Source organism: Hemiscyllium ocellatum, chromosome X (assembly GCF_020745735.1).
Source record: "Hemiscyllium ocellatum isolate sHemOce1 chromosome X, sHemOce1.pat.X.cur, whole genome shotgun sequence".
NCBI classification, from domain to species: domain Eukaryota; kingdom Metazoa; phylum Chordata; class Chondrichthyes; order Orectolobiformes; family Hemiscylliidae; genus Hemiscyllium; species Hemiscyllium ocellatum.
Genome location: NC_083453.1, coordinates 13,586,093 through 13,610,809, shown reverse-complemented (window position 1 = coordinate 13,610,809; position 24,717 = coordinate 13,586,093). Strand labels below are relative to the sequence as shown.

The 24,717-nt window shown below is 41.3% G+C and overlaps 1 protein-coding gene across 1 annotated transcript in view; it reads left to right on the top strand.

The window, feature by feature from the left end:
• The window catches only part of LOC132805813 (uncharacterized), a 47,918-nt gene extending 23,910 nt beyond the window's left edge, over positions 1 to 24,008 (top strand). Inside the window, exons 8-15 of the mRNA XM_060821098.1 lie at positions 1,442 to 1,575; positions 3,569 to 3,656; positions 4,685 to 4,809; positions 8,745 to 8,852; positions 16,377 to 16,526; positions 17,103 to 17,556; positions 22,542 to 22,747; positions 23,496 to 24,008. Coding sequence (XP_060677081.1) covers positions 1,442 to 1,575; positions 3,569 to 3,656; positions 4,685 to 4,809; positions 8,745 to 8,852; positions 16,377 to 16,526; positions 17,103 to 17,556; positions 22,542 to 22,747; positions 23,496 to 23,564 — 1,334 coding nt within the window. The 3' untranslated portion in view covers positions 23,565 to 24,008. The remainder of the gene's footprint in view (positions 1 to 1,441; positions 1,576 to 3,568; positions 3,657 to 4,684; positions 4,810 to 8,744; positions 8,853 to 16,376; positions 16,527 to 17,102; positions 17,557 to 22,541; positions 22,748 to 23,495) is intronic.
• Positions 24,009 to 24,717: the final 709 nt, after the last annotated feature.

Below are 24,717 nucleotides of genomic sequence, written 5' to 3'. Positions count from 1 at the left end.
AGAAAGCTTGTGGTCCAAAACTACTGTATGACAATATAATTAGTATTCTTCTTTTGAAAAAAATCTTTTTAGTCCAAAAATGACCAATGGTGCCAACTAATGCTCCTATTTGTAAAAATATCCAGCTACTTTTAAATGGATATTTTTGACCATTTCAAGAGCTACGCCTATTATCTCCACATCAAGAACAATCTATTTCCTGAGAGTAAATCCTTGCTGAGCAATCTAGGAAGAAGAATGATTTGCCAACCAGTGTTCTACACTAAACCATTCTGCACAAAATCTGGTCATACTGTAGTGCAGCCTCACCCTGGTACTGACATGTACGAATCTTCTTGTGTAGATTTGGGAGCATTCCCTATATGTCACTCTCTTCAATCCAGTAATTGTAAAGATTCCCCTAATGCTGTACACCTAGTTAAGGTCAGTTTCAACTGATGACCTTTCCAATAAATACATCTTTTGTAACTGCAGGAAATGAACTATGTAATAGGAATCCTCATGCATGGAATCTTTGAGAACTTGTGATGTTTAATATGCAGATGGCAAATTGTAGACTTGCCCTTCATTTTTGATACTGATTCAAACCTTGGTACAGGCACCCACTGGTAGAAAATCACTTTGAGCTCACTCCTTCTTTTATTACTGACTAAAGTTGTAGAATGCATAATCTATAATTGGGAAGGATGGACTCATTTATTCAGGCACTTGGAGATCTAGTACTATTTTGTTGACCAACTTCTGTATATTCTTAAAGCAGAAATGTATCACAGAAATATTAGATGCCAGTAAGGAATCTCTTCTGGACTTGGAATTATCCTCAATGCAAGTGTTACTTTGGGCTTGATTTTTAACTTGAAATGAAAAAATTGAGACCTGAACAAGATGGTATGCTGGGCCCTGTCGGAAATGAGTTGAATGCTCAAAAGCTGCAGCAAATGTTTATAACCATGACTGTGTCATTCTATCAAATTTCACCTGATCAAATGTACTTTGGCAAAGTATCTACTTGTAGTCCCCATTGCTGAATAGGGGCCTATTTTATGTTTGAGTATCTTTTTCTCATGATCTTTTTGTTTTGCAGTTTGAACTTCTTTTCCTGCAATAGAGAAATTACCTTCCTTTATTAGTGCATTTGTATTTGAGCTCTCTTTCTTGACTAGTTGTATAACATTGTATTGGCAAGGTGTCAATCAGACCACGAGACTCCAATTTTCACTAATTGTGACTTGACTGCAGACCAAAAACCCAAATGATGTTGATTTCTATTATAAGCCTATCTTTATCCCAGCTGTGTGTCTATTCTTAGATACCTTTGTGCTTCTCAACTTTATTCAGTCACTAAATTGTAAAGTGTTCAAAGAACTGGATAAGTACATTCACTTTCTGTAATTTCTGGTAAAAGAGATTTAATACTTTTGCTATTTGCTTTCCTTTTCAGGTGCAGGTACTGAAATAAGTTCTCCAAGTTCCATTCTTCAACCAATCAAATTATATAACCAAGTTAGCAGTAGACTGCACTTTTCATCCCAGAAGGCAGCCAGATGTAAACCAGATGGCCGGGACTTCAACTTGGTCTGTATATGTCTCTGGATAATGGTGATAGACTATCAAACATCTCTGTATTCTTTGAAAATGATTTGGAGATGTCGGTGTTGGGCTGGGGTGTACAAAGTTAAAAATCATACAACACCAGTTTATAGTCCAACAGGTTTAATTAGAAGTACTAGCTTTTGGAGTGCTGATGAAGGAGCAGTGCTCCGAAAGTTAGTGCTTCCAATTAAACCTCTAGGACTATAACCTGGTGTTGGGTGATTTTTAACTTCTTTGAAAATGAGCAGGACAATAGTTTGCGGAAACATTTCAACTGCCCACCCCTGAGCTTACAAGAGCAATGTACTAAGGTGGCCTTGTAAATTATAAATTTGCTTGTACTCCCCTTCACCCTGCACTCCCAGTCCCCAAAACAGAGTATCTAATCTAGGTGGTAGCTGGTTACAGTGGAAAGTTCAGAACTAAATTAGGCTGTTCATATTGAATCTAAACTCTGATTAAACTTTTGGGAGATTCCTGTGAAAGCCATGTATCCTTTCACTCCAGAGTCAGCTATAGGTGTTCTTTCTGAAATGACTCCGCAGATGCTGCTCTCCTGTCACTAAGTAACCCTTAATTTGTATGAGAAGAGTCCTTGACACTGGTTTAGCTTCCTCAGCTCTGAGTGAACAGAACCTCTGACACTCCTATTTCTATCTGTCAGCCAGAGCTTCCTGATTGAACCAGATTAATAGTTCCAAACAGGGAATTCCTATTCTGAGTTCTATCTGGCTGACCTCATTACAATCACGACACTTTTTCCTTCCTAGTAGCTCATCTTGAAATTATGTTTGGATAAAGTTGACCATCCTGTCCATCAAGTGGCACTGGAATACCAAAACAGACAGAAATCTTAGAATCATCATCGAACCCCTAGAGTGTGGAAACAGGCCATTTGGCTCAAGTCCACACCGACCCTCTGAAGAGTATCCCACCCAGATCCATTCCCCTACGCTATTACTTTACATTTCCCCCTGACTAATGCATCTAACCTACACATCCCTGATCACTATGGGCAATTAAGCATGGCCAGTTCACCTAATGTGCACATCTTTGGACTGTGGGTGGAAACCGGAGCACCTGCAAGAAACCCATTTTTCAACCCATTGTTTCTACTTTTCATCCTATAGGAAATACAAACTTAATTGGATGCTCTGTTTTGAGGTGAAGATGTTATGCAACTGTTATGTTGTACATCTTGTCCAAGAGCAACTGTTTTACTATGTGCCTCTTAGATGAATCAGTTGTCTCTCAATGAAATTAACCCTCTACAAATTTTTGTAAACTTGAGTTTTGTGAAATCATCTTTGAACGAAGAGTTCCTATTTATCAATCTGTTGTTCTGGGTCCTCATCACCAACTACTTGGGATTTATGGGTCTTTCATGAAAGGAAAATGAGTGCATTTGATCCTCTCTGTTTTGTATAACAGCCGTGCAGTTCTGAGTTTAAAGCATCGCTCTCAAATTGATCTTTGGATTCAATGGCTGTTTTGAGTATGGCAGGTGCAATGTAGGGGGAATTAGTGCATGGCATGTGTGAACAATCAAGTTAGAAAATATACTGGCGATAGCTATGATGAATAGGGAAATTGATTTTGGTTTCCGAACACACACCATATATTTTTGGATGTTGATGAATTAAACTGGGAATTGTAAAACATTTTGTGTGAGATAGAAGTTGGCAAAGGAATGAATAGCACCATGTATAGATTGAGGATTGATTGTCCACACTCTAGCTTTTAAACAAATTGATCTCTACTCCAGTTCAGCTTGGTTAAGATAAACTGAAATAAATTAATGGCAGTTATTCAGATCCTGGGATCAGTGGTGCTATTGAAATCTTATTCCCCTTTGCCAAATTTACCCAATTCAATAATTTGGCCATTTTTCTTCTCTCTCTGCATATATTCTTCCCTCCTCCTATTTCTCCTTGAAATTTGAACTACATAACACTTTCTTCATCTCTCTCTTCAGATGGAAAGGGCTTGTGAATCGAATCGCTCTGTTGCTCCTACATTTGCTTCTGTTGGAGGTCCTGGCACTTGCAAATCAGATACCGAAGGTAGATCAAAAGAAAGACTTTTTTATATCAGCCTTTCATGACCTTAGGATTTTCAAAAGTGCTTCACAGCTAATTAAGTACTTCGGAAAATATTTGTTGTAGTAATATTGGAAAGTACAGCAGCCTTTTACTTTTACTCTTTGTGGAATGGGATAACGATAGGACAGTTTAGATTATCTGAATCTTCAGAATCAAATGAGTGGTGATTTCCCCATTTGCTTTTTCCTGTTGTGGAATAAGCAGCGACTGCTCAGCAGACTGAAGGCTAAACCTGGAACTTCATTCTGTTTTGATATACACTGCTAATTGAATTCAAAATCAGATACATATTCAAAGTAATCAAATTTCACACAAGGCCTAGTCTAAGTTAGATGATAGATGACAGAGTTTTAATTAGCTTAAGTATATTCAGCATGTGAGATGGGACACCAACCAGTTGAATCTGGAGCACAGATGAGCGCTTTAGTGGCTGAACTGAGGCAGTGGAGGATTCAAGTGATATTAAGGAAGTGAAAGTAGGTGGACTTTGGTACAGAAGTTGAGGTTGAAATTTCAGCTCAGCAACCAATAAGATATAGAGGCTGCAAACATTCCAGATCAGGCCAGAGTTGACACATGGGAGTGGGGGTTCAGTGCTGAGGAGGTCTGCAGAAACTAAAAGTTCAGGAAGAGAGTATTATGGTGGGAGACTGGCTATTAAGTATGCATTCTGACAGTGGAGGTTTTGAGAGGTTGAGATAGAGTAGAGCAGCTTATCATCAATGTGTGAAATCAAGAAACCTCCTCACGCAGAAGACCTGTCAGATGCTTAACTGTATTTACCTGCCAATTATCAGTTTTGCTATTAAGGTAGGGTGTGAATTGTGCTGAAGATCAGTAATCTTTGTCAGTGGAGATGCCAACTTCACCATTAACTGTGTTAATTTAAGACTAAAATGTGATGTAAAAAATGAACTTATTGTGGTATACGTCTATGTCATGACCCATGCTGGCCTCTTGAAGCTAATATTGTAAAAACCTCTCTTTAGATCTAAGAATGCAAACACCACATAGAGTGTTACAACCATCTAACTATCAATTCAGCAGTACACTGGCTCTATCATCTCAAAACGTACGGCATCCAAGAAATATGCATGCTCCCCCTTCAAGTACGGTAAGTAAGTTTGCACTCAAATTGATGGTTTGCATGTTGGATTCTTGGATTTTCTTTTGAGTATCAATGATCAAAAAGCCATATATTGGCACAATAAGTTAGTACCTGGAAAGGTTCATGAAAAGGAAATCAGACCTGACAAACTTATTAGAGTTAGAGTTCTTTGAGGAGGTAACAAGTAGGATAAATAAAGGGGATAGATAAAGTAGCTATGATATAGTTGGATTTTCAGAAGGCATCCAATATGCACAGAAGGCTACTTAATAAGACAAGAGCCCGGGGTGTTGGGGGTCATATATCCCCATGGTTAGGAGATTGGTTAACTAATAAAAGACAGAGTTGGGTAAAGGATTTTCAGAATGGCAACCTGTAACTACTGGTGTGCCACAAGGATCAGCACTGGGGCCACAATTATTTCCAATCTATATTAATGACATGGATGACATAAGAGAAGGTACCATTGCCACGTTTGAAGATAATGCAAAAATACGCGGAAACGCAAGTGACGAGGACAACATTGTCTCCAAAGGGTTTAGACAGGTTGAGTGAGTGGGTGAAAAGATTGAATATAATGTGGGAAGATGTGAAGTTGTGCACTTTGTCAGAAAGAATAAAGAGCTGAATATTATTTAAGTAGAAAAAGAGTGCAGAAAAATGCGCTGGAGAGGAATTTGGGAGTCCTGATGTATGAATCGCAAAAAGCTAGCATCCAAGTTCAGTGGGTAATGAGGATGACAAATGCACTGTTGGCCTTTCTTTCAAAGAGAATGGAGTATAAAACAAAGGAGGTCTTGCTAAAATTAAAAAAGGCAGAGTCAAATGTTGTGGGAGAGCCTTGAACGAGAGTGCTAAGTAAGGGATTGCCCACTTAAGACCCAAGATGTGGAGGAATTTTGTCTCTGTGGATAGTGGATCTGTGGAATTCTTTACTATAGAGGGTTGTAGAAGCTGGATTATTAAGTATATTCAAGACTAAGATGGACAGTTTTTTTTAAATCAGTTAGGGAATCAAGGGTTGTGGGGATAAGGCAGGAAAGTGGCATTGAGGGTTATCAGATCAGCCATGATCAAATTGAATGGTGGAGCAGACTCAATGGGTGAATAGCCTCCTTCTGGTCCTACATCTTTATGATCTTATAAGAACATAAGTATTAGGAGCAGGAGGAGACAATTCAGCCCCTCAAGCCTGTTTGTTTCAGTCCCAGGGTCCACTATACTATGGGATAATGAATTCCACAGATTTCATAGAATTGTAAATTTTTACAGTGTAGGAAAAGTCCATTTGACCCATCATGTCTGTACAAGTTCCTAAAAGAGCTACCCAGCTCAATTTCCATAGCCCTCTTATGATCACTTTCAAAAATATATTCAGCTCTCGTTTGAATCCTCCCATGGAAACAGTCTCTCAGGCAGCACATTCCAAATCCTAACAACCAAGTAAAGAAGTTTTTCCTCGCCTCACTCCTTGCTCTCTTGCTGACAATCTTGAAATTGTGACCCTTAGTTTCTGGTATACCAACTAGTGGAAAGAGAATATCCTTCTTTACCCTGTCAAATCATTCAGAATTTTGAACACCTCAATAAGGTCACCTCTTAATCTTCTCTTCTCCAAGGAGAATAAACCCAAGTTCCTTGTATCTAAAATCCCTCATTCCTGGTATCATTCTAGGGCGGCACGGTGGCACAGTGGTTAGCACTGCTGCCTCACAGCACCAGGGACCTGGGTTCAATTCCCGCCTCAGGCGACTGACTGACTGTGTGGAGTTTGCACATTCTCCCCGTGTCTGCGTGGGTTTCCTCCGGGTGCTCCGGTTTCCTCCCACAGTCCCAAGATGTGCGGGTCAGGTGAATTGGCCATGCTAAATTGCCCGTAGTGTTAGGTAAGGGGTATATGTAGGGGTATGGGTGGGTTGCGCTTTGGCGGGTCGGTGTGGACTTGTTGGGCCGAAGGGCCTGTTTCCACACTGTAAGTAATCTAATCTAATCTAAATCTCCTTTTATCTCTCTCCATGGCTTAAAATAAGGTGTCCAAAACTGAACACAGTACTTCAAATGTAGTCTGACCAATGATTTGTAAATGTGTAGCATCACCTCCTTGCTTTAATACCCTATGCCTCTATTTATTTATAAACCCAAGGCTCCCATGTGCCTTTTTAACATTTACGACCCTTTTGAGAAAAGTAATTTCTCCTCATCTCTTTTAAATCTGCCATCTCTTTGCCTAAAACTGACACCTCCTCATTCTATATTTCCCCATAAAGGAAAACCTCCACTCTCCATCTACTTTGTCAATCCCCTTTAGCATCTTGTATACCTCTAAACTCTAGTGAGTATAGGCCAAAACTGCACAATCTCTCCTCTCAAAACAAGCTTTTCATCTGTGAACTGCCTCCAATGCAATTATATCCTTCCTCATGTAAGGGGACAAAGCTGTCCACAGTACTCCAGATGCAGTCTCACCAATCCCTTGTACAGTTGCAGCAACGCTTCCCTATTTTTATACTCCATTCTTTTAGCAATGAATGCCAAAATTTCATTTTCCCTCCTCCATTACCTGCTGTTCTGCAGACAAGCTTTCTGTGATTCATGCACAAGGTCACCCAGATCCCTCTGACCTGAAGCACTCTGGAGTTTCTCTCCATTTATATGATTCCAACCAAAAAGGATAACCTCAAACCACATTAATCTCCATTTGCCAAATAGTGAACCATTCATCTAACGTAACCTATTCATATTCATTTGTAAATTTGTTTTTCTTCATTGCAACTGACTTTCTCACCAATTTGAGTGTCATCTGCAAATCTGGTGATAGTACATTCTATTTCTGCATACAAATCATGAATATAGATTGTAAATAGTTGGGGCCCTGAGGACTGAACTTTGTTGTATCCCACTAGTTACAGCTCGCCAACCAGAAAAAGATCCATTTATTTTAACTCTGTTCTGTTGGTTAGCCAATCCTTTATCCAAATAAATTGGAAAGTTTGTATGGTAAACTCATTCAGTCTTGAATTTATTTGTTTTCCTTCTCCAATTTACTTCGCCTTTTGCCATCACCCATTGTGTTGTTCAAGCATTTTTCTTTTCAGTTTTGTATTGGGGGAGGGGTAGGTACGGGAGGTCCTATTTCAGCCATACCCAGTCATTTTTATTCCTTTCTATTCAGAGTGTCTGAGTGCTGTGGTGAGCTGAGTATCAGCTCACTCAGCACAGACAAACATTCGTGTGGTACCAATCCCAAACAAGGATGACTAGTCTGTTGATAGCTGCAGTCTGGTATTGCATATTTCACATATTGCATACCCACATTTAGATGAGGTAGTGGAAAAGTGTACAACAATACACCAGCATGAGTTGCCACCCTTGCAAGAAAGAGCTTGAGTACAATATTGGAATTTGCTCAAAATAGAATAGGAAGTTGTGTTCAAATGCTGTATACTGTCTAATACTCTGTCATTTATTTGTGTTAAGATGAGTACAAATTTCTCTTGAACACTGCACAAATTGTTTAGTTGAATTGCATTTACAACATAATTGTAGATTCAGTTTAAAACCAGTTTAATGGAATAAAGTTGCATAAAATAGTATTCTAAAATATTACATGCTCAATTGCTGCCACCTAACATGAACATTTAGTGACAATGTGGGCTCAGCAATTTAATGAAGAACTTGAACATTGAATTATCATTTAGAGGTTCAAGAGCAGTTCATTACTGGTTAAAAATTCATCTTCACATTTGATGAAAAACAAACAAGGCTAGTTTGACTTCAAAAAGAGTCATTAGATGTGTTCCTGTTGCTGCTACTGATCTTAATATATTCTTTAAAAATTCCCACAAACTTGTTCAATTTGTAGAGTCCCTTCTCCAGTATGCATGTGTTATTCAGAAATTTGGTTTAGACTCTTGTTAATCTAACTTTATTCATTCTGACAGGTTGCAACTTCTAAACCTGTGAATTGGTCAAATCATCACTCTCTTAAGGGCAAGACAAATGGACAGAGTGTCTCAGACCATACAAAGGATGGTGAATATCTGCCAATGGTGGGTGAAGGATAGTGAGGTTTTGTGTTATGTAACACGTCACAACTGTTTCTGTTGATGAAATTGGTAAACTATTTGTTCCGAGACTATTTAATGTACAAGTTCTTGACTATACAGGAGTATATGTCACTGGAGTGTTGAAAATCTGTCTTAAAAATTACCTTTTTGGCCAAGCTGTCCGTTACCTGTTAGAACATTGTGGCTTGGATCCTCTAAAGTGCCCCCAAAAGTTATTCTCCCTTAAATTTGTCATTTGAACATACAAACATCCAAATCAGGAGCTGAACTAAGCCATTTTGTCATTGAGCCTGCTCCACTGTTCAAAACGTTGATGGCTGATCTGTTTGTGTTTCAAATTCCACATTCTTATCTAACCCTGATAACCTTACATTTTTAATTAGGAAATGCAGTCAATTTACCCCAATGACCTGCCTATACCACCTTCTGAAGCAGTATGTTCCAAAGTGTCACAACCCTCAGCAAATTTTGCTTCCGTCACCAAGTCACCCTTTATTTACACGTGGAGAGTCCTTCATACTGGCCCAGCTCCCTCAGAGCCAGCTCTCAGAGTGAGCAGAACCCTTGACCCCCCCCCCCCCTGTTTATCTGTCAGCCAGGACTCCCTAATTGAACCAGATTTACAGCCCCAATCAGGGAACTCGTATTCTGTGAGGTTCATCTGGCTGACCTTGTTACAGTCACCACACAGTGCTTTTGTTCCCTTCATCTCAGTCATTGACATAAATTGTAAGAAGTCGAGGCCCCATCACAAACCCCTTCATTACATCCTACCAATCAGTAAAGGACCCATGTATGATTAGACTCAGTTTTGTGGCTGGCAGAAATATCTATCCATGCGAGTATGTTACACCCTAGCATCATTTGATTCCAATTTGTGTAATTACATTTTAACCATTAATATCTTGTCAATGTCTTCTGGAGTCCAAGCACAGTAAGTCTACAGGCTTCCCTTTATCCACAGCACATGTTACTCCTTCAAAGAATTCTGATAAATTGGTTAAATATGCATTTCCTTTCAGAAAATACTTAAACTCAAGGTAATCAGGAAGACTAAGTGTGCAGATATAATCTTTTTACTGATCCATTCTTAACACCTTTGCCACAACAGACATCAAGCTAACTGGCTTATAGTTTCCTGTTTTTTTTAAATTAGATTAGATTCCCTACAGTATGGAGGCCCTTTGGCCCAACAAGTCCACACCAACCCTCCAAAGAGTAACCCACCTAGATATGCCTACCTCCCTTAATAGAATTACATTTTGCTACTTTCTAGTCCAATGGAACCTTTCCAGAATCTTGGGAATTTTTGAAAATTAACACCAACATATCTACTACTTCATTCTAGGTTCATTTAAAAAAACGTAGCAAATGAAGTCGATTGGGACATAGGGACTTGTCAGTATCCAGCTCCGTCAGTTTACTCAGTCTCCCTTCCCTGGTGATTTGAAATTTCACCAAGTTCCTCTCTTCCTTATACCTCCTGATTTACAGCTATTACTGAAATGATTTTTATATCCTCCTACAGTGAAGATAAAACCAGAACATTTGTTCATTCTACACCATTTCCTTCTTATCTACTCTTAAGACTATACGACGCTGGAGCAGAGGTAGGAGTCTGCTTTACCATTCACTGAGGTGATGGCTGCTCTGATAATCCTCCACTCCACTTCCCTGCCTTAATCCATAACCCTCGGTTCTCTTACTGATTTAAAAATCTGTTTGTCTTAGCCTTGAATTTACTTAATCACCCAACCTCGACATCCCTCTGCAGTAAAGAATTCCACAGATTCACTATCCTCAGAGAGAGGACATTCCTCCTCATCTCGGTCTTAAATGGGTGATCAATTATTCTGAGATGATGCCCTTTGGTTCTAGACTCTCCCACAAGGGGAAACAACCTGGCTGCATCTATTCTGTCAAGCCCCCTAAGAATCCACCAAGGACATGCAGGTCCTTGGACTCCTCCATCGCCAGACCATAGCCACATGACGGCTGGAGGAAGAGCGCCTCATCTTCTCCCTAGGAACCCTCCAACCACAAGGGATGAACTCAGATTTCTCCAGTTTCCTCATTTGCTCACCCCCCCCAAAACCCCCTCTGCTGCACCTTTCTGCAGTCTTTCTCAATTTAAGTAACATTTTGTTCAAATGAAGGTGCAGCACAGAGGGACCTATTTGCTTGTGTGCACAAAACACAACACATTAGCATTCAGGTGATGCAAGCAATTAAGAAGGCAAATGATACATTGACCTTTATTATTAGTAGATTGGAGTTTAAAATCGGGGAAGTCTTGTTACAGCAGTAGAGAATTGGTGAAGCTGCATCTGGAGTACTATATACAGTTTCAGTCCCCTGATTTCACAATGGATGTACTGGCATTAGAGATAGTTTTACAAACTGATTCACGAAGCCAATTCCTGGGATGAATGAGTTGGCTTGTCAAGAATGGCTAAACCCACTTTGTTTTGAAATTCATTTGTGAGACATGGGTGCTGCTGACTGGCCAGCATTTAATGCACGACCCTAGTTGCCCTTTAGAAGGTGGTGGTGAGCTGCTGCCTTGAATCGCCACAGTGCACATGCTGTGTGGTAGAACCACACTGCCTTCGGGAAGGGAATTCCAGGATTTTGACCCAGCAGCATTGAAGGTGATATATCGATGTCAGGATGGTGAGTGGCTTGGGAGGAAACTTGCAGGTGATGGTGATGGTGTTCCCATATATCGGCTGCCCTTGCTTGTCCTTCTGATGGAAGGGGTTGTGGGTTTGAAAGGTGCTGTCTGAGGATCGTTGGTTAATTCCTGCAGTGCATTTTGTAGGTAGTACATACTTGCTGCTCGAGAGCGTTGATGGTGGAGGGAGTGGATGCTCAGGGATGTTGTGCCAATCAAGTGGGCTGCTGTGTCCTGGATGGTGTCAAGCTTCTTAAGTGTTGTTGGAGCTGCACTCATCCAGGCAAGTGGGGAGTATTCCATCACACTCCTGACTTGTGCCTTGTAGATGGTGGGCAGGCTCTGGGGAGTCAAAAGGCGGGTTAGGAGTTTCTGACCTGCTCTTGTAGCCATTGTGTTCATGTGGCAAGTCCAGTTGAGTTTCTGATCAATGGAAACCCCCCCCCCTGGACATTGATAGTGGGAGATCCAGTGATGGTAACACCATTGAGTGTCAAGGGGCAGTGGTTAAGTAGTCTGTTATTAGTGATGGTCACTTGCTGGCGTTTGTGTGGCGCGAATGTTAATTGCCACTTGTCAACCCAAGCCTGGAGATAAAGTAAGGCAAAAATATAGCCCAGGGATACTGGGATAACCCACCTGCTCTCCTTCAAAATAGTGTCATATTTTATATCCATTTGAGAGGAAAATGGAATGGAACATTAGTTTGAATTTCCCATTTGAAAGTAAAAGCCCTCAACATGATGTTGTGGCCATAATGGAGATGTGGGTTTCACAGGGGCAGGAATGGTTGCTAGATGTTCCAGGGTTTAGAATGTTTAAAAAGAATAGGGAGGTTGGAAAAAGAGGAGGAGGTGTAGCATTGCTAATTAGAAAATGCATCACAGTTACAGAAACAAAGGTTGTCGAGGAAGGTTTGTCTATTGAGTCAGTATGGGTGGAAGTTAAGAACAGCAAAGCAGCAGCCATCTCTTTGGGGGTTTTCTACAGATCCTCGAATAGCAGTAGAGAGATTGAAGAACTCATAGGCCAGCAGATTTTGGAAAAGTGCAGATGTAGCAGGGTTGTTGTTATGGGTGGCTTCAACTTTTCCAATATTGATTGGAACCTCCTTAGTGCAGATGGTTTGGATGGAGCCGTTTTTGTCAGGTGAGTTCAGGATGGTTTCTTTCCTCAGTATGTAGACAGGCCAATGAGGGGAGAGGCCATTTTGGATTTGGTGCTCTGCAATGAGCCAGGACAGGTGTCAGATCTCGCGGTGAAAGAACACTTTTTTTTGCTAACAGTGACCATAACTGCCTGACATTTACCATAGCCATGGAGAGCAGTTACCATGGGAAGATATTTAATTGGGGAAAAGGAAACTGTGATGCTATTGGAGTTGTGAAATACAGATTGGGAGCAATTGTTCCACAGAAAGGGCACAACAGACATCTGGAGACTGTTTAAGGAGCAGTTGTTGTGAGTGATGCACAGATTTATTTCTCTGAGACAGGTAAGATTAAGGAGCCTTGGATGATGAGAACAGAGGAGTTTCTCGTCAAAAGGAAGAAGTCAGCTTACATAAGGTAGAGGAAGCAAAGATCTAGCACAGCTTTAGAGGATTACAGGCTTACTAGAAAGTAGCTCAGAAATGGACCCAGGAAGGGGCACAAAAAAGGCTTGGTAGGAAGGATTAGGGAGAATCCAAAGGCATTATACTCATAGGTGAGGAATAAGCGAATGATGAGGGAGAAGGTAGGGCCGGTCAGGGATAGCGTAGGGAACTTGTGCATGGAGTCTGAGCAGATAGGGGAAGCCCTTAAATGAGTTTTTGCTTGGGTTTTCACTCAGGAAAGGGACCTTGTTGTGAATGAGAACTTTGAGGAGCTGGGAAATAGGCTTGAACAGATCACGATTGATGAAGTTGATGTGCTGGAAATTTTGGCAAACATTAAGATTGTTGTGGTTCTGTTCGCCGAGCTGGGAGTTTTTGTTGCAAACGTTTCGTCCCCTTTCTTGGTGACATCCTCAGTGCTTGGGAGCCTCCTGTGAAGCACTTCTGTGATGTTTCCTCCGGCATTTATACTGGTTTGAATCTGCCGCTTCCGGTTGTCAGTTGCTGTCCGCTGCAGTGGTCGGTATATAGGGTCTAGGTCGATGTGTTTGTTGATAGAATCTGTGGATGAGTGCCATGCCTCTAGGAATTCCCTGGCTGTTCTCTGTTTGGCTTGCCCTATAATAGTAGTGTTGTCCCAGTCGAATTCATGTTGTTTGTCATCTGCGTGTGTGGCTACTAAGGATAGCTGGTCGTGTCGTTTTGTGGCTAGTTGGTGTTCATGGATGCGGGTTGTTAGCTGTCTTCCTGTTTGTCCTATGTAGTGTTTTGTGCAGTCCTTGCATGGGCACCCGAGCTACAAATCTTCTCCCAAACTTTAAACATTAAGATTGATAAGCCCCCAGGGCCAGACCAGATTTATCCTAGGTTGTTCTGGGAAGTGAGAAAGGAGGTTACTAAGCCACTGGCGAAGATCTTTGCTTCCTCACTCTCCACGGGAGGTGAATGTTGTTCCTTTGTTCAAGAAGGCTAATGGGGAAATCCCTGGCAATTACAGACCAGTCAGTCTTAAGTCTGATGAAGGGCTTTTGCCCGAAACATTGATTTTCCTGCTCCTCAGATGCTGCCTGACCTGCTGTGCTTTTCCAGCACCACTCTAATCATGTTGGCATAAGCAGGGATGATGTGTTGGGTATGCTATAGATTATTAAGGTGGACAAATCCCCAGGACCGGATGGGATCTATCCCAGGTTGCTGAGGGAGGCGAGAGATGAAATAGCTGGGGCCCCAACAGATATCTTTGTGGCATCCTTAAATACAAGTGAGGTGCCGGAGAACTGGAAGGTTGCTTATGTTGTCCCCCTGTACAAGAAGGGTAGTAGGGTAACTACAGCCCAGTGAGCCTGACGTCGGTGGTGGGGAAGTTGCTGGAGAGGGTACTGATGGATAGGATCTATTTATATTTAGAAAAGAATTAGCTTATCAGTGATAGGCAACATAGTTTTGTGCGGGGTAGATCGTGCCTTACCAACTTAATAGAGTTCTTCGAGGAAGTGACTAAGTTGTTAGATGAAGAAAGGGCTGTTGATGTCATATACATAGACTTTAGTCAGGCGTTTGATAAGGTTCCCCATTGTAGACTAGTGGAGAAAGTGAAGTCACATAGTGTGCAGGGTGTTCTAGCTCGGTGGATAAAGAACTGGTTGAGCAACAGGAGACAGAGAGTAGTAGTTGAAGGGAGTTTCTCGAAATGGAGAAAGGTGACCAGTGGTGTTCCACAGGGGTCAGTATTGGGCCACTGTTGTTTGTAATATACATAAATGATCTATGTTGGTATGATCAGTATTGGGCCACTGTTGTTTGTAATATACATAAATGATCTATGTTGGTATGATCAGCAAGTTTGCAGATGACACAAAGATTGGTGGAGTAGCAGAAAGCATAAGGGACTGTCTGAGAATACAGGAGGATATAGATAGACTGGAGAGTTGGACAGAAAAGTGGCAGATGGCTTTCAATCCAAACAAATGTGAGGTGATGCATTTAGGCAAGTCTAATTCTAGAGTGATTTATACAATGAACGGAAGAGCCTTGGGAAAAGTTGATGGGCAGAGAGATCTGGGAGTGCAGGTCCATTGAAGGTGGATAGAGTGGTCAAGAGGGCATATAGTATGCTTGCCTTCACTGGACTGGGTATTGAGTATAAGAGCTGGCAAGTCATGTTAACACAGTACAAGACATTAGTTCAGCCGCATTTAGAATACTGTGTACAGTTCTGGTCGCCACATTACCAAAAGAATGTGGATGCTTTGGAGAGGGTGCAGCGAAGGTTTACAAGGATGGTGCCTGGTTTGGAAGGTGCTAGCTATGAAGAGAGGTTGAGTAGGTTAGGTTTATTTTCACTTGAAAAAAGGAGATTGAGGGGGGGACCTGATTGAGGTTTACAAAATCATGAAGGGTATAGACGGTGGATAGAGACCAGCTTTTTCCCAGGGTGAAGGATTCAATAACAAGAGGTCACACTTTCAAGGTGAGAGGTGGCAAGTTTAAGGGGAATACATGCGGCAAGTACTTCACACACAGAGGGTGGTGGGCAGTTGGAACACGTTGCCAGCAGAGGTGGTAGAGACAGGCACGGTAGATTCATTTAAGATGCGTCTGGATAAATGCATGAGTAGGTGGGGAGCAGAGGGATACAAATGCTTAGGAATTGACCAACAGGTTTAGACAGTACTTTTGGATCAGCTCAGGCTTGGAGGGCCGAAGGGCTTGATCTGCACTGTAAATTTTCTTTGTTCTTTGAATCTAATCTCCAGCATCTACAGTACCGACTTTTGCCAACATTTAAATGACTGCTGGACATGCGCATGAACAGCAGTAAATTGAGGGGTGGGTAGGTTAGGTAATTTTATTTTAGATTAGGAATAATCCTCGGCACAACGTTGTGGGCTGAAGGGCCTGTTCTGTGCTGCACTTTTCTATGTTCTAAGTTCGAACAGTGTAGCGCTCGCTCAGCACTGCACTGGAGGGTTAGCATAGATTTTTGTACTTAAGCCCTGGAGTGGAACTTGACCCCAGAATATGCTCACTCAGACAAGAATGTTACCTGGTGACTCTGACTGCCAGTATTCTTCCAAAGTTTGTCATTGGAAGGTGCACTCTGTCAGATCACCACCAATATTTCTCAATTCTCTACTGTAAAAATTAAGTTACATTTTACAACGTATCAAAATGAAGACGTGATGAGATTTTGCACTGAGTTTATGTAATGGACGTCTCACATTCTCTCTTTTAGGATCAGATAGTACTTCGTCTGTTTAATGATTCAGAAGAACCAAATGAAGTAGAGAAGGCAACAGAAACCCCAAGCTTAAAGGAAGAATTGCAAAGACCAAAGACTAATCAGGCTCCAAGCCTAGTTGATCTCAAGCTAGTAAAGCTAAAGGTACAGGAACCACAGCATTTAATAGTTGAGCTTTATGCACTAGTTACAAAACAGCATATTTTGTTGACATTGTATCACTTGTAAAGCCTTGCTTTGTTCACAGACTGATTAATTTCCTTTTCTTCTGCCAATGTTTTTCTTTTATATGGGAGTTGGTGAAAGAGAAAAAAAAAGGGGTAACTTTGCTGTTTTCCCCCCTCTTCTCCATAACTCTTATTTTAAAAAAGAGCTGTAAACTAATAAATTAATTACACTAATTGCATTTATGGTTTTCTCACTATAAGATTCTAAAACTAATGGGACTGTTCTTATCTTTTTTTTTCAAGTGTTGTCTTTGTTTTAGTTTCTTGTGTTAAATTGTTCTTTTCTGCCTGCTGACTCCTGGCTAAAAGAACAGACAGAAAAGCTGCTCAAATCTTTGCCAAGACATCTGTTCTCTACACCCTACAATGGCATGGCTAAGCATTCACTGTGAATACAGCTTATTATGTCATCCATGATTTGAGTGGAGTGCTGTATCATTAATAAGTTACATTTTCTCCAGGTTCTTGAGCTGTTGTAACTTTTGTTTTACAGAACATTGAACTTCTTTCACAACAACTTCAGAAGGAGTTGCAAGAGGTAAAGGTGATTGAGGAGACGCTCACAGAAAGCAGCTGTGAGGAAAATGTACCTGCCTTCCCAGAAGAACATCCCAATTTGTCTGGTGCTGTCTTGAAGAATAGAACAGTTGTTACAGCCTCAAAGCAGCAGGATGCTGAAGAATATATTATTTCTTCCCAAAGTACACCTCTAACTTCCATTCCAACACGTAAGCTTATAGACTGGTCACGACAGACTAACAGTGTTTCTGGAGCAGCAAATTGTCTTCCTACCATGGACCACCAATCTGAGATATTGCTCCCTTCTGCTAAGCTGGCTTTGAATGTGATGGACACATTGCCCACGTCCATTTCCCATAGATCTTCATACTTGCACACAACGGCCCAAGGGTCGAAATTCCAATCCCCTTTTCTCAGTGGAAGCAGAGGTAAGGTGTGTGTGTGTGTTGTGTGTGTTGTGTGTGTGTCTTTTATAGTGAAAGGACTGGCCATGTTGCAGCTGTACAATTCTGGTCTTCCTATCGGAAAGTTGTTGTGAAACTTGAAAGGGTTCAGAAAAAATTTACAAGGATGTTGCCAGGATTAGAGGATCTGAGCTACAGGGAGAGGCTGAACCGGCTGGGGCTGTTTTCCCTGGAGCATCGGAGACTGAGGGGTGACCTTATAGAGGTTTACAAAATTATGAGGACCATGGATAGGATAAATAGACAAAGTCTTTTCCCTGGGGTCGGGAAGTTCAGAACTAGAAGGCATAGGTTTAGGGTGAGAGGGGAAAGATATAAAAGAGACCTAAGGGGCAACCTTTTCACGCAGAGGGTGGTATGTGTATGGAATGAGCTGCTAGAGGATGTGGTGGAGGCTGGTACAATTGCAACATTTAAGAGGCATTTGGATGGGTATATGAATAGGAAGGGTTTGGAAGGATATGGGCCGGGTGCTGGCTGGGGGGACTAGATTGGGTTGGGATATCTGGTCGGCATGGATGGGTTGGACCAAAGGGTTTCCATGCTGTACATCTCTATGACTCTATGACTGCTGTCTTTCACCTCAGTGAGGTGACAATGATCTAGCTCAGCAACTGAGCGTCCATGCAAGTGGGGAATATTCTACCACACTGATTTGTTCCTTCCAGTTGATGGGCAGGCTTTGAAGAGTCAACGGGTGAGTTAGTCTCTGCAGTATTCCTATCTTCCGACCTGCTCTTAAGACCATAAGACATAGGAGTGGAAGTAAGGCCATTCGGCCCATCGAGACCACTCCGCCATTCAATCATGGCTGATGGGCATTTCAACTCCACTTACCAGCATTCTCCCCGTAGCCCTTAAATTCTTGATGTCACAAGGAATTATCAATCTAAATACTTGCAGCCACAGTATTTGTGTAGCTGGTCCAGTTCAGTTTTTGATCAATGGTAATCACCCAGGATGTTGAAGTTACAGAATTCAGTTATGGTAATGCTATTGAATATCGTGAGCAGATGACTAGATTTTCTCTCGATGGAATTGGTCTTTGTGAAAAAATGTTACTTGCCACTTATCAGCTTGATGATGTTCAAGTTTTGCTGCATGTAGGTGCAGACTGCTCCGATAGCTGAGGAATCAGGAATGGTACAAACATTGCATTATCATTAGTGAACATCCTCACTTCTGACCTTATGGTGAAGGGAAGGTCATTAATGGAGCAGCTAAAGATGGTTGAGATAAAAAAAAACTGTGCAAACCTCCTGCAGCGATGTCCTGGAGTTGAGATAGCTGAACTACAACAACCACACCCATCTTCCTCTAAGCTAGGTATGACTCCATCCAGTGGAGAATGTTCCCCCGATTCCTATTCACTCTATTTTGCTAGGGCTCCTTCATGCCATACTTGCTTAAATGCAGCCTTGATGTCAATTTTGAAACACCTGGGAATCACTGGCCCAAGACCATCCTGAGTGGAGGAGGAGCATCTGGGAAGGCATCAAGCACCTCAAGACTTGTCATTGGAGAAAAAATGGAAGCCAGACGAAAACAGCAAAAGAATCACACTGCCACACCAATGTCCCACCCACCCCCTTCCCGCAACTACCACCTGCCCCAAGTGTAACAGAACCTGCAGAAGCCCCATCGATCTGTCCAGCCGCCCACGGACTGGCCCTGACAGTGGAAGAGCCATCCTCATCTGTGACGAACCACCAGTGATGATGACTTGCTCAAAAGCAACCTTGATGTCAAGGACTCTCACTCTCCCCTCTGGAATTCAGCTCTTTTGTCCATGTTTGAACCAAGGCTGTAATGAGGTCAGGAGCTGAGTGACCCCGGTGAAACCCAAACTGGGCGTCACTGAGCAGGTTATTGCTGAGCAGGTGCTACTTGATGGCACTGTTGATGACTCCTTCCATCACTTTACTGATGATTGAGAGCCAACTAATGGGGCAATAATTGGTGAGTTTGAATTATCGTCATTTTTTTTGTACACCAGTCATACCTGGGCAATTTTCCACATTGTCAGGTAAATGCAAATAGCTGGAAGGGCTTGGCTATGGGTACAGCAAGTTCTGGAGCACAAGTCTTTAGTACTATTGCCAGAAAGTTCTGAAGGTCAATAAGCTTTTCAGTATCCAGTGTCACCAAACGTTTCTTGATATCACACAGAGTGAATTGAGTTGGCTGAAGACTGGTATCTGTGATGCTGGGGACCTGTGGAGGAGTACAGATGGATTATCAGCTCTACTTCTGGCTGAAGATTGCTGTGAATGCTTCAGCCTTATCTTTCACACTGATGTGCTGGGCTCTTCCATCATTAAGGATGGGGATACTTGTGGAGCCTCCTCCTCCAGTGAGTTGTTTAATTGTCCACAACCATTCCCAACTGGATGTGGCAGGACTGTAGAGCATAGATCATAGAGTCATAGAGATGTACAGCACAGAAACAGGCCCCTTGGTCCAACTCATCTATGCCAACCAGATATCCTAAAATAATCTAGTCCCATTTGCTGGCACTTGGTCCATATCCCTCTAACCCTTCGCATTCAAATACCCATCCAGATGCCTTTTAAATGTTGTAATTGTATCAGCCTCCACCACTTCCTCTGGCAGCACGTTCCATACACGTACCACCCTCTGTGTGAAAAAGTTGCCCCTTAGGTCTCTTTTATATCTTTCCCCTCTCACTCTACACCTCTGCCCTCTCATTCTGGACTCCCCACCCCAGGGAAGAGACTTTGTCTATTTATCCTATCCATGCCCCTTATGATTTTATAAACCTCTATAAGGTCACCCCTCAGCCTCCAACGCTCCAGGGAAAATAGCCCCAGCCTATTCGGCCTCTCCCTGTAGCTCAAACCCTCCAACCCTGGTAACATCCTTGTAAATCTTTTTTGAACCCTGTCAAGTTTTACAACATCCTTCCAATAGGAGGGAGACCAGAATTGCACACAATATTCCAAATGTGGCCTAACCAATGTCCTGTATAGCTGCAACATGACCTCCCAACTCCTATACTTTATGCTTTGACCAATAAAGGCAAGTGTACCGAATGCTGTCTTCACCATCCTGTCTTACTGTGACTCCATCTTCAAGGGACTATGAACCTGCACTCCAAGGTCTCTTTGTTCAGCAACACTCCCCAGGATGTTACCATGAAGTGTATAAGTCTTGCCCTGATTTGCCTTTCCAAAATGCAGCACCTCATATTTATCTAAATTAAACTCTATCTGCCACTCCTCAGCCCTTTGGCCCATCTGATCAAGATCCCATTGTACTCTGAGGTAACCACCTCAGGTGTCCACTACACCTCCAATCTTGGTGTCATCTGTAAACTTCCTAACTATAACTCCCATGTTCACATCCAAATCATTTATATAAATGACGAAAAGCAGTGGACCCAGCAAGTGTCCTTGTGGCACATCACTGGTCACAGGCCTCCAGTCTGAAAAGCAATCCTCCACCACCACCTCTGTCTTCTACCTTCGAGCCAGTTCTGTATCCAAATAGCTAGTTCGTGTGATCTAACTTTGCTAACCAGTCTTTGGTCCATTTGTGTGGGCTCGCTTAGTTCTATCACTTGCTACTTATGCTGTTTGGCATGCAAGTAGTCCTGTTTGGTAGCGTCACTAGGTTGACGCCTATTGTTTAGGTATGCCTGGTGCTTCTTTTGGCATGCCCTCCTGAACTTAATGATAGTGGTTGAGTGGGGGATATGCTGGGCCATGAAGTTGCAGATTGTGTTCAACTGCTGTTGATGGCCCACAGCGCCTCCATGGATGCCCAATCTTGAGTTGCCAAATCTCTTCAATGTCTGTCCCATTTAGCACAGTGATAGTGCCACATAACACGATGGAGATTATTCTCAATGTGAAGGCAAGACTTCATTTCCACAAGGATTGAATTGTCACTCTCCATATCATGAACAGATGTATTTGTGGCAGGCAGATTTGGTGAGGTCAAGTATGTTTTTCCTTGTTTGTTCCCTCAACATCTGCCGCCGACCCAGTGTAGCATCGATGTTTTTTGGAACCTGACCAGCTTGATCGGTAGTACTGCTGCCGAACCACTCTTGATGATGGATACTGAAGACCTCACCTAGAGTACATTTTGTGCCTTGCCACTCTCGGTGCTTTCTCCAAAAGAAAATAAAAACATTAGAAAAGATACTGAAATGGATCATGTTGTAATATCCAATACTTCGAGCATTTACAGTGTCCAGTTTAGAGTCAAGCACTTGGATCCTATCTCATTTGATTCTATTCCATAATTAGTCTCTGAGCTAAAATAAAAGTTCCTCTAGGTGTCCAGAATTATTAAAAATATTCACATCAGGTACAAAAGCAGTAATTTTTTTTTAAAGATTTGCATTTGTGTAGCACTTCAACATCTCAAAATGCTTCTCATTCAAAAAATGTTTGCTCTTGAAAAACATTGCTGTTGGTAACCATAGCAGTCATTTTTGAACAAAGTAAGATGCTATGAATAGCATTAAGATGAATGGCCAGCTGTGCTGTTCAACTGGAGCTGGTTGAGGATGAAATTATGGCCAGGTTATTTAATGGATCTTTAACCTCTACCCAAACAGGCAGATGGACCCTTAGCTTAACATTTCATTTTTCACTGTTCCTCCAGCTGTCTCAATACAGCATTGAATACAGCAGCCAAGGTTGAGTCCTAGACCGATATTTGACCTCACAATATGCTGGCTTACAAATGTTATCAATCGAGCAAGGCTGCTCATTGATCAATTAATAACTAATCCAGTTTGATCCCACTTTTTATTATATTCATGAGTTGTAAAATCTGTTCATGGGTTCAAATTAGAAATAATCTCCCTACCCCCCAAATCACTAACAAACAGTTGATTGTGGATTTTTTTTTGGAAAATTAATTGAGCACCAATAGAGTTGCACTGAACTTTCAAAACTATCTGTTTTGACTTTCAGACAGGAGCACTCTGCTCTGGAGCAGCATGAAGCAGAGGTATGGTGAGACTTTCCCTGGATATCGAAAACCTTTCCCAGAGGCACTTTTGGATGAAGAGGTTTCTTGCTGTCTCACCCGTACCATCCAGTCACCTGATAAGATAACAAAGAAGGAAAGAAACTGTGCCAATCCAGTTGCCAAGATACTTCAGCAACAAGAAGTTATGGTGAGTAATACCAAAGAGAATTTCCTGAATATCACCCTTGGCCTCGTGTGAATTTTGTTCCTGGGAAGGGAAAGATCAGTCTTCTATGCAATATAATGTGTGATTACAATATGCAAATTTAGATTTGTGACTTACACAAACATACTTCAGCAACAGTTACAATTTCACCAAAATATTTGTATAAGTATCTAAATAACTAGCTTGATGACAGTTTCCACCTTTCCAGTCTCTCATTCCATTTTAATCTTTTTCAAATCCACTGAAATCAAAATGAGTAGAATAAAGATGCTAGCTTTGATTCTGATTTTTTTTATTGTGGACTTCCGGTTTTAGACTGTAAGCACGGTTAGTTGTATTGTAACCATTCAATAGACATATCTACATAGCCTATCAAAGTACTTTGTTTCTTTTTTCTCTCCTCAAAGACTGCATAATTGGTTCAACTTAAAATCTATTTCTGGTATGAAAGGAACTACCCTGGATTCTTTGTATGAACTTGTCAGCACTTCTCTTACATAAGGTTGCTTTTTGCCCTCCTCTAAAATTTGGATAACTTTTTAAAAACTTTCCAGCTTTATACACAATCGTTCATTTTAACAGCTATATTGCAGTGGTCTAACTGGAAGTTAATTTTCATCCTTTTTCTCGTGGCCTTCTGAAGGTTTTTTTTTTACAGCCCTTAAACTAGTCTCTGCAGTTCTTAAATTGATATTGTCTTGCATTCTAACACTGTATTTCTGCTCCACAGCACTTTGTCCCAATCGAGCTGCATTACCAGCCTGAAATCGCTTCAACAATTTCTGATGTCCTTTTGTGAGGAGCCAACAAGTCCTGCCCTATTGTTATGAAACTTCTTCTTTTTTTCATCATCTGTATTAGTGTGTCTTATAACCTGAGGAGACAGGTCTAGTTGTGGACACTTAAAGAGCTTCACTCACTGCTTCAGGGTATATTACCAGTAGGATAGCTGCTTTTCAGTTTTGTTATAATAGAAAAGCTGTGTTTTGTCTACATAATACTCAAGATGCTCTGCTTGCATTAGAGAACATCTTGTGATTTGTTAACTATATAAACTGCCCAATTAGCACAAGTATGCTGAAGGCATAACCTGCTTCTGGTTGATCTCATAACTGTATAAATTGTCTAATGTTCAAAATATACTCTCCCTTCAATCAGAACTGATGTGCACTCTGTCATGAAGATTTTCATTCTAGCATCAGTTTCTGTCTTGTGCTGCTGTCCTTTTTAAAGGTCTCCAGTTATAAACAACAGAATTAATTTTGCTCTTCATGCTTGAACTCTCATAGTTAACACTAATACCCTTTTTAACCAGTTAGTTCAGAGTTTTTGTGGGTTTTTATTTTTTAAAATTTGTGATATTAAAAAGATATGATTAGAAAATTTAGTTTGTAAAGTGAGACATGTTGCTGAACCTTTTTACCTTGCACTCATCAGGACAAATGCAAGAATGCCAAATTTCAAACAATTGCATCAATTTAAATTCTGATCAACCAAGATATTGGCACAGAGAAAGTAATGGGAACTATAGGCGCCCCTATGGTTCAATGTACCAACTAATCAGCACGCTTTCTTCCCAAAGTATAAATTGTTGCAATAATTCGATATTTGACATTCTAGTGTTTGTCCTGATCAGTGCAAGGTAAAAAGGTTAGGCAATGTGTCTTCTTTCTTTTCACCCAGGTTTCAAGAAATGTTACTGCAAATTTTTGTCCTTGTTTAAATATCACAGTGCTCCCAAAGTTTCTCAATCTTGAATTGCATCAATTAAATGAAATGTTCCCTATAAACAGCAGGCAGAAATGGCAGAAATATGATGACTGCCACACAATTAAAGAAAGCTCTTGGCAGTTTTCACACTGTGTATATTGGCTCCTTTAATTTTATTTGCAGTCAAGCTTTTTATTCACAATAACTTGCCTTTTGTGCCACCACCAAACCACCATGAATTC